At 36.3% G+C, this 15,175-nt stretch overlaps 1 protein-coding gene across 4 annotated transcripts in view; it reads left to right on the top strand.

Moving 5' to 3' along the window:
* Positions 1 to 15,175, top strand: part of LOC150105268 (replication protein A 14 kDa subunit-like) — a 66,712-nt gene that overhangs the window by 14,291 nt on the left and 37,246 nt on the right. Inside the window, exon 1 of one of the 4 annotated variants that reach the window (XM_090394036.1) lies at positions 13,766 to 13,906. The exons of 1 other annotated variant lie outside the window; for it this stretch is intronic. In XM_090394036.1, coding sequence (XP_090250162.1) covers positions 13,805 to 13,906 — 102 coding nt within the window. In that variant the 5' untranslated portion in view covers positions 13,766 to 13,804. Of the gene's footprint in view, positions 1 to 13,765; positions 13,907 to 15,175 lie in introns of those variants that run through there. 2 more of the 4 variants (XM_090394039.1, XM_090394038.1) reach the window with 2 other exon arrangements.

Consider the following 15,175-nt stretch of genomic DNA (forward strand, 5'->3'; position numbering starts at 1 on the left):
CAATCAGAAACATCCATGCTAGCAGAGGGATTCGAACCTGCGACCTGTTGATTAATGAGCGATACGCAAACCACTCGGCCAACCAGGCCAGCCTTCTATATGTGGAAGAGTGTACGTGAAAGCACAGTGTACTGGGATACTTCAGCATTAATCGAAAAACTGATGAAAGGAAACTAGTTGTGTAAGTGCTCACTGTTGATTTGTCACTGCATTTAATCTAGTTTAGTTGTGGCCTTCTTACAAAACTGACATTTACAATAAACTGAAAAACAGGTTATAACAGGTAACGTACATAATGAAATATTTGAACAGGAATAACAATGGAAAGCAGGCATTTTTTATGATGTTGTTTGTTTGTTAGTTCTTGCTCCTCTGTGAACTGGATAAAGACCAAACGTTATGTAATCATCCCTTTTTCCTTTTGCAGTGTTGAGGTTGTTTGATGATTTCAGCTGATTTCTTCAACGTTCTTGATAGAGAATTGTCATCTATTTGGAGCATTTTTATTTGGTGCCATAATACTTGATGGCTGGTTTCAGTTGTATATGTTGACAGTCACTGTTGTGTTTCCTTTCGTTCTGTACGTCATTGATGTGTTCGGATTGGCGCACTTTCCCGACCTGCCTCTCTGTCCTATGTAGTGTAAATCAAAGACAGTTGATCTTATAGACAGCAGATTTTTTGAGAGGTGGATGGGGAGGTTTCAGGGGATTAGAAATCTTGTCGAGGGGAGAGAAGGCAACCTTTATATTTTGTTGAAGTAGTATTCTTGATACTTTATGACTATACATATGGGAGAGAGTATTCTTCTGAAGTCTTGCTTTTCCAGTTCATCCGACTGTCTTGAAGTTGACGTAGAATTTTATTGACTAATGTTCTATAGTAACCATTTTTTGGAAGGATAGTGTTGAGGTAGTCGAGCTCTTGGTTTCTTATATTTATATTGTGGAGATGATTAAGTTCTATTACGTAGGAATGAATGATGCCTAATTTTTGCGCCGAATGGTGACGGACAAATATCGGCTTTTCATACACTGACGAACTAAATCTGTTTTGCTTGGATACATCTACAAGTGTCTCCAAAAATGGAAAAGACCTGTTTAGTTTCAATTCGACATTCTCTTAATCCGAGAGCAAATATTATTAAAGTACTCGAGAAATTCTTCTAATTGGATAAAACAGCACCTGGAAAAACGATGAAAACATCGTCAACATATTACTATTATTTTTATTATTATTACAAGACACCTCCAGGGAGTCCGAAGACTCATCGTGGGATTGCACACTACTCTACTTTCCTAAATACATCTCATCCTCTCCACCACTTAATTCTCCAACTACTACTACCATTAATGCCATCTATCGTCCATTCTCATCACCAACAACAGTATTTTTTGTCTGTAAATTGCGTGTGTTTTCAAGGCCGATTTGTTTGTATGCGGGATGAAAACCGAGTTTCAGGGAGGAAAAACCCTCCAACTTTCTTATTTATTTATTTATTCGTATGGAGTTTCCTCCCTTTTTCTCCCCATCCCTATTGGGGAGAGTTGATCCCCACCCCCTCATGGGGATTAAGTATTTTTTGGCTGTAGATCCGTGTGTGTGTGTTCACGGGGCCGGTTTGCCTGCTTGTGGGATGAAAATCGCCAGATAAACTGGCGGAAAAACCCTACTGCCCCCGCCCAAGACCGCCTAACTTGGCTATGGCTGAGGAAGATCCTCAAATTCCTCACGTCGTCGATGGGAATCGAACCTGGGACACTCCTTCCCTAGTCATATGGTTGCAAAGCACACAGCCACTAGGCTAACCGTGTGGAACTAACCTCCTTATGAAATCGGCTAACTCACCTTCAATTGGAAAAACTCATATAAAGATTCCTCTCGTGAGGAAGAAAACGAATTTGGGCCTTTTCCAATCGAAGGGCGCACATAAATTAGTTCTTCCAATTGCGCTATGGAGACGCTTATATAGAGAAGAACGGAAGAAAGTTAAACTGGTTATAACAGTAGCCAAGCAAATGTCAAGGAAACAAGTTTGTAACAATATTAATAATGAATATTCTGTCAGCTAGTGCAAATGTTCTGTAGGCTATTGAAAAAATATCAGAAATAGAGTGAAAAGATTACTGTTAAAATGAATCAGCAATAAAGGTAGCTCAGTGGAAGTGAGGCTTGCATCTTCTGCGCTAGGCCGCCTGAAGATTGACTTCAGTTCAAGTCAAGTCGCCAACTGTTGGAACTTTTTCTAAGTCTATTTCCACCGATTCCCCAGTCATTCGATCTCTGGCACTGGCAAGGGGTTTTTTCTCCTGGAAACTCGGATTTTTCATCCCAGAAACTCAAGAAAATCGACCGTCGAACCCACATTATTTCAGACAGTAACATATCCTGTTACGGTTAGGTACCAATAGATGGCAGCACTTGCTTGCAAGTCTCTTCATCGGTGGTGGTGAAGAGACCGCCATTGGTGATAGTTATGGACCAGCTATCTCTGATTGACTACCGGTGGAGATTGAATTGCCCACTCCAAAAGCTACACAGGGTTAAAAGGCCTCGCCTATTCTCTATAAGGGAATAAAAAGGTGTTAACTTATTATTTATTATTATTTTGAATGAGAGATGACAAAGCGATAAAACTGAAGATAAAGATATTTTGGACAACCGAAGTAATGGTGAAAATGTGAAAAGGCAGCTGGCCCAGATAAGATTTGCCTACAGCCAAATATGAATATGAAGAAGTGAAAATTTCCACATAATTAGAGCTGACTACTCCTTTCCCATCTGTAAAAAAGACAAATAAAGCCTCGCGAAAATTGCTGAATTTAACTTTCCCATTGTTTTATTTATTTTTTGTTTTTCATGTATGCATTCATAAATTTAATTTATGCAGTCATAGTTGAAGAAAATGATAAGAAAATGGGAAAGCCCAAGTACCATTTAGTACGAATAGTGGTTGTTAGGATCAGATTTTTTATTTTACGATACACAGTAGAGAAATCATGCGAATATGATTTAAATTTTGACCTGGAAAAAAGCAACGCTAAGGGGCCAATAGTGAAGGTGCTCAAACGTTGTAATAATATGGCGTAAATGGATATTTAATGAAGTTTAAATCAGCAATTAGAACTGAAGGACATTCAGGCAAATGTGTGACTTTTATTGATGATGGTATTTGAAAATATGCAAAGCTGATACAGTTTGCAGTTTGAATTCATTTATATGGAAAACAGAGAAAGCAGTGAAAATGCTAATGTACAAGTAATTATAAGGCAGTATTTTCACATGTAATCGATTGATATGAGAGCTTATTTAAAAATAAAACAACTAGAGACTACAGATGTGAGAGTTTTGGGGAAAATTAAGAGAGTAAACAGAGAGCATTAATGACAGAATCGAGAATCACGTGAAAAGTGAAGATATTATGAAGGAACTTGACTTTGATGTCAGGATGCCACGAAACAGACCTAGACGAAGATCAGGATTCAAGTTGGTAAATGCAGTTATTAGTGCTTTAGAGTAGCGAAAAAATGTAAGATTTAGCAGTATTAAATGCTTCACACAAGTCAATTTGGAATGAAACTGTTGATAGGAATCTCTCAGTAGTGTGTAGAGTACTGTCAGAGTATTTTATAAATCTCTCGAGGGTAAGTAAAAGGCATGATGATGAAAGTATAAACACTTTCTTCCCGAAAGAAAATAGCTGAAACTCTGCGACCATAACTGACTTTTGGAAATCGGTGGTTGTTAGCCCAACTTTTGTTGGTTTTCATGGCTACAAATAATTTTGAACTTAAGGAAGATAGTGCAGAAGGCAACGTCTGCTATTTTATGTTCCTAAATTTGGCGTTTTATTCGTTATGTTCGAAACAATGTGAGGCAAACAGTCATTTCTGAAGTTAGCGTTTATTATTCCAAGTTTTTGAGATTTACGTGTATTATCTCTGTCAAAGGATCGACTAACTCTAGAACCGATTTAAAAAAATGATAAACTTTCTCTAGTTGGCAAGTAGAATCGAACCTATAGTGCTCATTTATAGTAGAAAGCCTCACCACAAAGCTATCCGAGAACTCCATTTTTAAGAGATAAATCCGTTCACCTTTCTACATTAAACAAAAGAAATAGCACAATCATAACTTGCAAATTATTATTATTACTATTCGTGACACCTCCAAGGAGTCCGAAGACTCATTGCGGGAGGACGCCCACTGTACAACCCTCCGTCTCCACCACTACCAAACCGCTACTACCAATCAACTATATCAGGGCCATCTACCGCCAACAATCACCACAAGTATTTTTTGTCTGAAAATTGCGTGTGTTCTGAAGGGCATTTCTCTGTATGCGGGATGAAAAATCCGAATTTCCGAGAGAAAAAACCCTGCTACCTCCGTATGAGATCGGCTAACTCAGTAATAAATTCAGTAATAAATAGGCTGACCATATTTCCTTGAGACAAAAACGAGACAGGGATGTATGTAATATTCTGTATTCATGAAAAGTAAGAATAAAAAAAAGTTTTGTTATATAAACATATTGAGCTTATCGTTATTCTTCAGTGACAGAACCCATACAAAAATTTAGGTAGACGTAGTGGAGGGACCTTATTTCACCACGATCGTACCATGAATATTTCTCCGATGAAGTGATCTTACGCAGCAAATTTCGGTCTTTCAACAGCTTATCATAAAACTTTTCACACTCCATGACATAATTTTTTCTTACTACTAAAATAGCTCTCATTGTCTGAACACTTAATCTAGATTTCTCCTTTGACCAGATACTGTTCACAACAGAAAATATTCTCTCAACAGGAAGACAAAGAATAAACGCTACAATATTACTAAAGTCTAGGCGTTTTTCGCTCATTTCAGAAAAAATCTGTACCCATCTGTCAGATACAGGAATGTTTTTTTTATTCCATGTATCCAACTGCCTCACGATTATAGATTTTATGATGATCCAGTGATCGAATACACACGACTTTCTTCTGTGTGTGTGTGTGTGTGTGTGTGTGTGTGTGTGTGTGTGTGTGTGTGTGTGTGTGTGTGTGTGTGTGTGTGCGTGTGTGATGAGTTCCTCGTTCAGGCTGTCCTGTATTTCTTTCCATTCAGGTGTCTTCCTTAGTAGCACTTCCACTTGACATATTCTTAGCTGGTTTCATAGAAATCTCAACGACCTCAAAAAACTTAGCTTCATTAATTTCTCTTGAATCGACTAACATTTTCAGTTGTTTTTTTGACATGAGTAGTTACAAAACTTCACTTTTTTCTGGATTCTAAATTGTTTACAAGATTTTCAATGTTCATGGCTACTTCTGTAGCTGAAATATTATCTTTTTCAATTAAGCTAATGTATGTTTGGGACGTAGAACACTTGATCTCTTGCAAATGACAACTACAATTTCAAACAGGGATCTTTAACACTTTCATTGCCAAGCTGAAAATTGGAATTTCGTGTGGTGGCCAATTTTTTTTTAATTGTTTATTTAGTTAGCTACGTCAACGCGATAACGCGTGATCGGCCGTTTGGTGAGAGCTCGCATCACGCGTATCATTCATTGCTAAGCTGAAAATTGGAATTTCGTGTGGTGGCCAATTTTTTTTTTATTTCTTTATTTAGTTAGCGACGTCAACGCGATAACGCGTGATCGGCCGTTTGGTGAGAACTCGCATCGCGCGATATCGCGTGATTGGCAATGAACATGTTAAACAATTTTCGCAACATAACAGGGCATTGTGTGGAATTTTTTCTTGACTATTATGTATAAGACTATTACACTTTTTTTATATAATGTTCGTCAAGTAGCTTTATTTTATTGTCCTACATGTTTCGCCAATTTTTCTATCGGCATCTTCAGGAAATACAAACTAGTAAGCTATATGAAGGTAACAGACTAGGTTATAACTGATGGTTCTAATTCATACAAAAAAATAATTTTTTGTATGAATTAGAAACAAACAACTGTCTACAAACAACTCACAGGATTAGCTATGGGTAGCCCCCCTCTCCCCTCCTTGTGCGGACTTATTCATGGAAGATCTAGAAGAAAAAATCTTATCCCAGATCATTCCAAAACCGAAAATTTGGTACAGATATATGGATGACATCTTTATCATTTGGGATCATACGAAAGAAGAACTAATGGATTACCTCAACCAAATCAATAGTTTCCACAATACCATCAAATTCACATTAGAAATTAAAAAAGATGGAAAACTGCCATTCTTTGACATCCTAATAAAGAAACAAACCAATAATAGTATCAACCTATCTGTTTATAGAAAACCTACAAATACTGGACGTTACCTCCATTTCAACTCGTCTCATCATATAGCTCAGAAACTTAGCATTATCCATATGCTCAAGAAAAGAGCTATACAGTATACAACAGATAAGAATGACCTACAAATGGAATTAACCACAATATCCAGAGAACTATCTTTAAATGGTTATCCAAAAAGACTCTACAACAAGATTCTCTTTTCGGATATACCACAAAGACAACGTGATGACGTCCAATACATCAGTACTATTACTATTCCATTTGTCAGCAGCATTTCCAAAAAATTAGCTAACCTTCTAAAACCACATAATATCAGAGTAGCATTCAAGTCAATCAACACTATTCGGAAATTTTTAGGATCACCGAAAGACCCTCATCCATTCTACAAGGACTCTGGAGTATATAATATACCTTGCTCATGTGGTATGAGTTACGTAGGTCAGACCTCTAGAAGCTTTGAAACGAGAAAGAAAGAACATATAAGATATGTCAGAAACAACAGACAAGACATTTCAGGCCTTTTTTGCCACTTTGCCTCTACTAACCATCACATTGAGTAGGATAAGAACCTTATGCCCTATTTAGAACATAACTACCATTCAGGAACCTTCAAGGAAGCAGCTACAGTCGCCTGTAAAACTGAAAACCTAAACAAGAATCAAGGTCTAACCTTACCAGAAATTTGGAAAGCTTTAATCAGATCATTAAACATCAAAGAAATGAACTTTCATGACAATTACATCATGAGCCATAACGAATAAATCACGTTCCCGAGACACGCGCATCGCCTCGTTCAATACTAATTTTTTGTATGAATTAGAACCATCAGTTATAACCTAGTCTGCTACCTTCATATAGCTTACTAGTTTGTATTCCCTGAAGATGCCGATAGAAAAATTGGCGAAACATGTAGGACAATAAAATAAAGCTACTTGACGAACATTATATAAAAAAAGTGTAATAGTCTTATAACAGGGCATTTTTCTTGAAAAGAAAAGAAAAATAAGAACGAAGCCCATCGAACATGCTTAAAATTCTGTCAATTGATGGACCCAAAGACAAAAATCCTATATTTTCATGCTCTAACAATTTAGCGTAATTGTTTCTTGCAAAGTCGCAAAAGATTTTCAGTTCTTCAACTCTGGCTGTGTATATATTGAAGTATTTTCACACTTTCGCCGCAAAACATTCAATATCAATTGGTAAACAGTCGACAGCACACTGGAGACAATTTTGTATAATCTGTTCCCCATAACCAATATACATAATCTGCCTCTTCAGTTCAGTTTCAAGTTTTTGCCACACATTATTTTTGCCAAGTCTTTTGCAACCACCAAAATTGGTGTTCGTGTTATCTCCACGCAAAGCAACAATTTTGTTTTGTCAGGCAAATTTGTCACTTAATTCCTTCAACATAACACACTGTAGGTCGGTTGTTTCACCAGGTAAAGGCTATAATTTTGTCTCGAACACTACAATTTGCCAAAACGTACCGCACAATGATTGGAAAAAGTTGTGTTTTTTGTCTGATGCATCTAAATTGACTGTAATGCTTTTTGTTTTATTCAAATTCTCTATTACTTCGCCCAGTATGTATGGTGAAAAAACATTGGTAAATATTGCTTCTGATTTGGTACGTGCTTCAGAAAATTTTGGTCCGTAAATTTTATTTATCAATGTTGAAAAGCAGTCATTTGCGCGAAAACTTTGACGTGACGCACAGTATAATAAGCAACAAGAGCTTCACTTGCTGATATTTACTGCTTTCACAGTCACCATCACGTTTCACCATAAAACAAGCTGATGTGATGTTTTTAATTGAAGCCAGATTATTTTCAGCATCTTTATGTTTCTGGCTACGCAGATGTTTGTTGATGTCGCTTCTGCATCAATTAGCAGCGGAAAAATTGACATTAACTGTTGGCATACCACTTTTTTCTATCACCACACAACTTGTCCAGTTCAGTAAATTTGAATTCTTTCTGGAGATCGTCATTAAAACTGCAGTTTCGCCTTTTTGACATTGCAAGGATAGACTTAAAGCTTTAAAAAATATGAAATTTAAACCACCGGCTAGCAGACAGGCAAAACAAAAACTAAAGCTACAGCAGAACAGACTCCGCGTCTGAGACGCGCAAGTGTTGCCAACATGTATTTTTTTATTTTCTCTGAATAAATCACTGCAGACACCGATATTAAGTATCAAACAATGAGACTGCATAGTTATACAAATTACTGATATTCATGATACTGATATACGATTATAGGTAATGAATAATAATTTATGACTGATCAATATTAAAGTATATTTAAAGTTTTTATTAAAACGACGGGAAGACCAGAAAAAAACAAACCAAAAACGGACTGTCCCGTTCAAAACGATATGTGTTGTCAGCCTATTAATAAAAGGCCAACAACATTTTATTACTATAGACAATCTTCCCTTTCGTCATGCACCAAATACAATACGTTCCTAATCCTTACTAGAATATCATTTGATATATCTGTTGTGTTCTGTTGTTCGTCAGGAAAAATTATGTCGTTGGAATAGATGGAAAGTCATATTGAATCTGCAAACATCCTTTATGCTGAAATAGTATCATGACATTTTCCACGTTGCTGTGAAGACAGGTATTTTTGTGGCAGTAAAGGACGTCATGCTCTTTGTCAAGACTTCGTGAGATGATATATTTTTTTAAACTGCACAGCTTTCATTATAATAGTATCAATATCACTTTCAAGTCTTCAGTAGTTTATAATTAATTGGCCGTTAAGTTTATGATTAATTCATGGCACTTTGAAACTTTATTATTATTATTATTCAGAGACATCTACTTTTGAAAGGCTATAAATCAATTCGGGTTTTTCTTCCCGTAAACTCAAGAAAATTGATCCCACAGTATTTTCAGACAGTAAACATAGTTAGGATTAGGTACCCCGAGATGGCAGCACCTGTCATTGACCAGTAGCCATGTATAACTAGTGATAGTCTTGGGCCAGATATCTCTGATTGACGAAAAAGAAACCAGGATGTTCTCTAAAAAGATTCAACGATGACTTCTAAGGCTGGAACTGGCCACTCTGGGGCTAAATCCTTGAAAAGCATGATGATGATGATAATGATGATGATGATCTCTGATTGGCTACCAATGGAGATTGAACTGCTCTCCTCGGTCCCTTTTAGTCCAATCTAACTATTTTAAAGTTAGATTGGGCTAAAACGACCTCGCCTACTCCCTATACTGAAATAAAAGGCATGAACTGATTTTTTTTTGAAAATAGAGAAAGAGAGAGAGAGAGAGAGGAGAAAGTGGCAGAAACAAGTAGTTTCCTCAAGTTCTCAGAAGGGAAACTCTACCTGCCTCCACCAGAGATCAACTAACCTGGAAGCAGTCAAAGGAAGGCTTAGAAAAAATTTCTAAAGTTGGCAACTATATTTGAGCATCTTCGGGTACTCTCGTTATGAAAGCAAATGTCATTTCCATAGGCTGACGATAGACATAAGAGACCACACTAGACTTGTGGAATGGTGCAACGATATCATGAAGACTGCAGTGAATTTTGAGCAAATTTCTTTAGAGACACGCTAACCACTCTTATTTCAAGGATCATTAGGCTCCAAATTAGACATCATTTCTAGTTCCAAGTTGAATATTATGGATCTGCACTGTCATTCGATGAAGGTATTCAACAAGCGCATAGTGTTCCAGGTTTGTAGTATCAGCACTTTAAGTGCTGATGCTTCATTGTCAATTAGTCATATAAAAATGTCAGTAAAATGTCAGTTATATAATTTAAAAAAAGTCGAAAGTGAGCATATGCTAAGAACGAAAGAAGCTGGTCACAGATTAGACAGGACTTCGTCTTTCTCGTTTTATGCTTAGGCATGCAGACATTATTCCAGTAGTATCCTATGTCTGTAAATTACCTGTGTTCTCGCCAGTTTGTGTGACGGAGTTTGCCGCATGAAAAGCCTACCACCCTCAGTTTGAGATCAGCTAATTCATTTTCTATTGAAATTTGGAGATTTGAAGGGACGGGATCCGAATTCTGTTTTTTTTCAACCAAAGGGCATCCTCAAAACCTGCTGATTTGTTTTGGTTTGGTTTATTTGAATTTACGTCCGAAGCAATTAGGACTATTAGGCGACTATACTATATTTGTTAACTGCGTGTGTTCTAATGGCTAGTTTACCTCCTTTGCAGGATGAAAAAAAAATTGCACTGCGATCTAATGCAGTGTCGGAATTATCACGTTCGGCCAATTACAGCTAGACTCGCTGATATTCTTTTGCACTTGCCACTGCACGTAACAAGTGAATCCAACACTGCTCGTTTGAGCAGCGTCGCTACAGATAAAGTTATTTCGTACACAGAAATAATGCACTTACGCGCATTATTTCTGTGTACGAAACCTTAATTATTGGTGTATGTTTGTGTAAGGGTGAAATATTTTTGATAAATCTTATTTTATTCTGTGAAAATAACATATAATTATTTATTTATTATAGATACAAGGCTGCATCAAGGTTATATATTTCAATTATTGTTACATGAAAAATTATCGTTACACGAAACAAATGCACTGCGATCTAAAGCAGTGTCGGAATTAGCACGTTTGGCCAATTGCAAGTACACTTGCCGATATTCTTTGCACTTGTCACCGCGCACGGCACACGTGCTTGTGCGCGTTATTTCTGTGTACGAAACTTTTATTATTGTTTTTTTTATTATTATTATTTTTAAATAACGAAACCTGTGGTGCAATCATAATTAAAAGAAACACACGTCTTAACCAGTGAAAATTATTTAATTGTAAATATTTCATCCTAAGTATCTTAGGACATCATCAGTACAGTAGTTTTAAACAATAATAGGAGTAACATACAGTTAGGGATGATTACAATAGAATCTCATTAAACGTGCTTAACGTGTTACAAAAATAAAATAATAATAATAATAATAATAATAATTTAACACAATTTTGTATGACAATTTCCCATACTTTAGGAATAGCAAGAACGTCGTTGCGGTTTAAGTTTGGTTCGTGTAGTAGGGCTTGAGAACTTTCTTTGTATAAACGTTCATGTTTATATAAAGATCTATGTAAAAGTTTAGACTTTTCCCAATGGATCCTATGCTTTGGATTTTAAATTTTATTTTCAATTTTGGTTATGATATGTCGACGACGTATTTGCAGCCTGGGATCATCCCTAACATGAATTACAACTGTTTCTAGATAAAATTAACCTTCTTCATCATCGCATCAACTTTACGTTAGAAAAAGAATCTCCACAGGGTATCTCCTTTTTGGATTTACACATCCAAAGAAAAGAAGACGGTTCCATCGCCACGTCCGTCTTTTGCAAGCCTACATTCTCAGGTCGCTACATTCACAATTCTTCTGCTCATCATCCATCTGAGAAATCTGGCATTATTAAATCACTAGTTTCCAGAGCACACAAATTCTGCTCCTCTGAAGAATCTTTAAATCAGGAATTAGAAGTAATCAAAAATACAGCCATCCTAAATGGATATAATCCGAAAACAACTCAACAAATCATCAGTCACTTTTCACACATCAAACCAGACTGGAAGAAGTCCATAGGATTCCCATACCTTACGTCAAAGGCATCTCCGAACGTCTTTCTAAAATTATGAAGAAATACAATTTTGCCACTTATAAACCTATCAACCAAATTTACAACTTGTTACCTTCTCCTAAGGACAAACTCTCACCTTTGATGTTGCCTGGCGTTTATGAAATTCCATGCTCATGCAAATTGTTTTACTTTGGACAGACAGGTAGGTCGGTTCAGAAACGCATCTCGGAACATCAAGAGCACATTCATCTTTTTAAACCGCAAAAATCTGGCCTCTCTCAACACGGAATTGAAAATCAAAACCATAGGATCCATTGGGAAAAGTCTAAACTTTTACATAGATCTTTATATAAACATGAACGTTTATACAAAGAAAGTTCTGAAGCCCTACTACACAGACCAAACTTAAACCGCAACGACGTTCTTACTATTCCTAAAGTATGGGAAATTGGCCTACAAAATTGTGTTAAATAATAATAATAATAATAATTATTATTATTATTATTTTTTTTTGTAACACGTTACGCACATTTAATGAGATTCTATTGTAATCATGCTCCCTAACTGTATGTTATTCCTATTATTGTTTTAAACTACTCTACTGATGATGTCCTAAGATACTTATGATGAAATATTTACAATTAAATAATTTTCATTGTGGTTAATAGGTTTGTTTCTTTTAATTAATTAATTTTTATTATTGGTGTGTGTTCGTGGTGAGGGTGAAATATTTTTAATAAAGCAATTTTTTTAATATGTAAATTTATTTATTAATAAATTGGTTATTGACTTAGGAAAAAAATAAATTATTTTTGTTATATCATTATGGGACCTCCAAGGACTCATTGAGTCCTGAAAGTGTGGCAACACTTTCCCTCAATGAGTTCTTGATGTGATCGAGAATTTCCCTCGATTTGTGATCCCTTTCAACTACTAACCGCGCTCAAACTAGCTTAACTTTTTGTGGGCTATCAGTAGCAGAGGTTCTACCAATCGACCAACCTTTGTTAAATATTTCATTTTCTCAAAATGTCTATGTACATTCGGACGAACTATTACATATATACAATAAGTACATAGTATCCTTATTTCAGTTAACAATTTTCATTTACAACGTGATAACATGCTCAATATCTATTTTCACCTAGAGTCCTATGCAATCTTTTGAGCAGTTATTTTGCCATTTAACATAAGTTAGACATTGAAAAAAAAAATCAGCTAATGCCTTTTTTATTCCCGTATACGGGGAGTAGGCGAGGCCATTTAGCCCTATCTAACTTTTGGAGACTGAGTGGGCAGTTCAATCTCCACTGGTACCAATCAGAGATAGATGGCCCAAGGCTATCACTAATTAAGCGGTACTCAGTGAAGAGAGACGGCTCAAATGTGCCGCCATCGGTATACTTCCTCTTATGCCAATAGATATATTCATTACTGTACAATATTTCTGCACTTATATATGCTTATTTACATTATGTGTTTCGTTTTCTATTCCGTTATTTTCCCCTTTCAGATGACCTCTACCTTTGCTGACCGCACCTCCCCCACCCACACACACACTTAAAATTTTCCCCCGCTGCTTAGATAACATTCATTTAATTAGTGAGAATGTAAATTGTAAATCTCCTCAGAAATTGGAGAAATATCGTAATATCCGCAACGACAACACCACTAATAATAAATGATACCATCCAAGTTAGTCCCTTCGAAATTGCAGTCAATCGTCTCTACTGCCGCATATTGGAACCATCTTAGCCAATCCATTGCAACTATAGTTTTTAAAAAAGAAAATATGCTGTCAACAGATGGCAGCAATGTACCACCGCGAAAATAGTGGGAAATTCATGTGAGCGAGTCGTTTGACTTTTTTTTTTTTTTCATTCATTTCTGTGAGAAAGAAACATTTATTTTATTGCCAATGATGAGTAGTCTCTTTGAAACTAGTAGGGCTAGAATAAATGCTTCGCTGTTGCCGCAGTATCAAGGAAAAGCTGTATGCGTTATTGGCACTGTTGTTCAGGTACAATTAATTCTGCGCGAAACGACTTATTTCGGTTTAACAATAAGGCCCCATGTGTGGAATAGTTTATTATAAGATTTCAGATATGTTATATTATAGTATGGCCATATACAAATTAAATCCTTTTATTTATGAATACATTATACAAATACAGTGCGCTCTACGAAATGTGGTCAGCAACGGGAGGTTATTACCGATGCTTACTTTGGCTTACTTACCATACCTTGCCGCAACAGTAAGACATTACTGGTCAACGTATTGCGCAGTTTCTCAGGTTATGTGTATATATCATATGGTTTGTAAGCGTCCGTGTATTCTACTTTGGATGATCACACGAAGTTTTCCTGACAGCTACCGAAAGCTAAGTGAACATTAAATTTTATAGTCATAAAGGATGCCAGTTGGTATCATGGCTGTAGCCCATAAGTATGTGATGATTTTGGCATGAAAAAGTCGTGGACTACGAAAAGTTACAGATAATGAGGGAAGGGGTGAAAGACGTATTATTATCAGCTCTGCTGATTATTCTTCTAGAACTGTTTCTGCTTTGTTAAGGTCTGGATTCTGTTATGTTCTGACTGTAGCCATCTTTTGCCTGTCTTGATTAAAATGTATTGTCTAAATAAAGAACAGTTTGGAGAATACAGATGACCAGTCTGTTTTCAGATGAGTTAATGAATACAGACTGTTTGGTAGCTCTTTTTCCTATCCTTCTTCAAACTAGTATTGGTATCATTTTAGGCCTTGACAGAGTCTCTCAGTGCTCATTATGAAATATTCAATTTAGCCATCATAATGCCTGTCACATTTAAACCCATTTGATAGCATTGTCTGCATCATTTCACCTCCTCTCAGTGTGTTCTCCATTCCACTATTTAATGATTTTTCACCATGTGAATAATCTCCACTTTTTTCTAACCATGTAAGAACTAGTGCAGCTACTTGCCAATGCCCATATGCTGTCCAACTCCAAATATGTCAAACTTCTCAATTTCCTTCATTCCATCCATCCCAGTTTTTTGGACCAATCTCCCCACACTGTTTTTCCCACTGAGTACATCCTCCGACTCTAAGAAATATATCAATAGGCTGCTTCTTTCTCCTTAATCACATACCCACACATAGTACTATAGTGTTATAGGTCTTGTGGCCGTTCATGTATGATGTCATAAGAAAAAAATACAAAAAAAAACTTACATGCAACAGTAGTTGTGGAGAGCTACTTTAAAAGCACTGAACCTTCAAAAGAGATGACTTGATATACAACTG

The sequence above is a fragment of the Typopeltis vanoorti genome, chromosome 6 (assembly GCF_054136105.1).
Source record: "Typopeltis vanoorti isolate ZY-2024b chromosome 6, IOZ_Tvanoo_1.0, whole genome shotgun sequence".
NCBI classification, from domain to species: domain Eukaryota; kingdom Metazoa; phylum Arthropoda; class Arachnida; order Uropygi; family Thelyphonidae; genus Typopeltis; species Typopeltis vanoorti.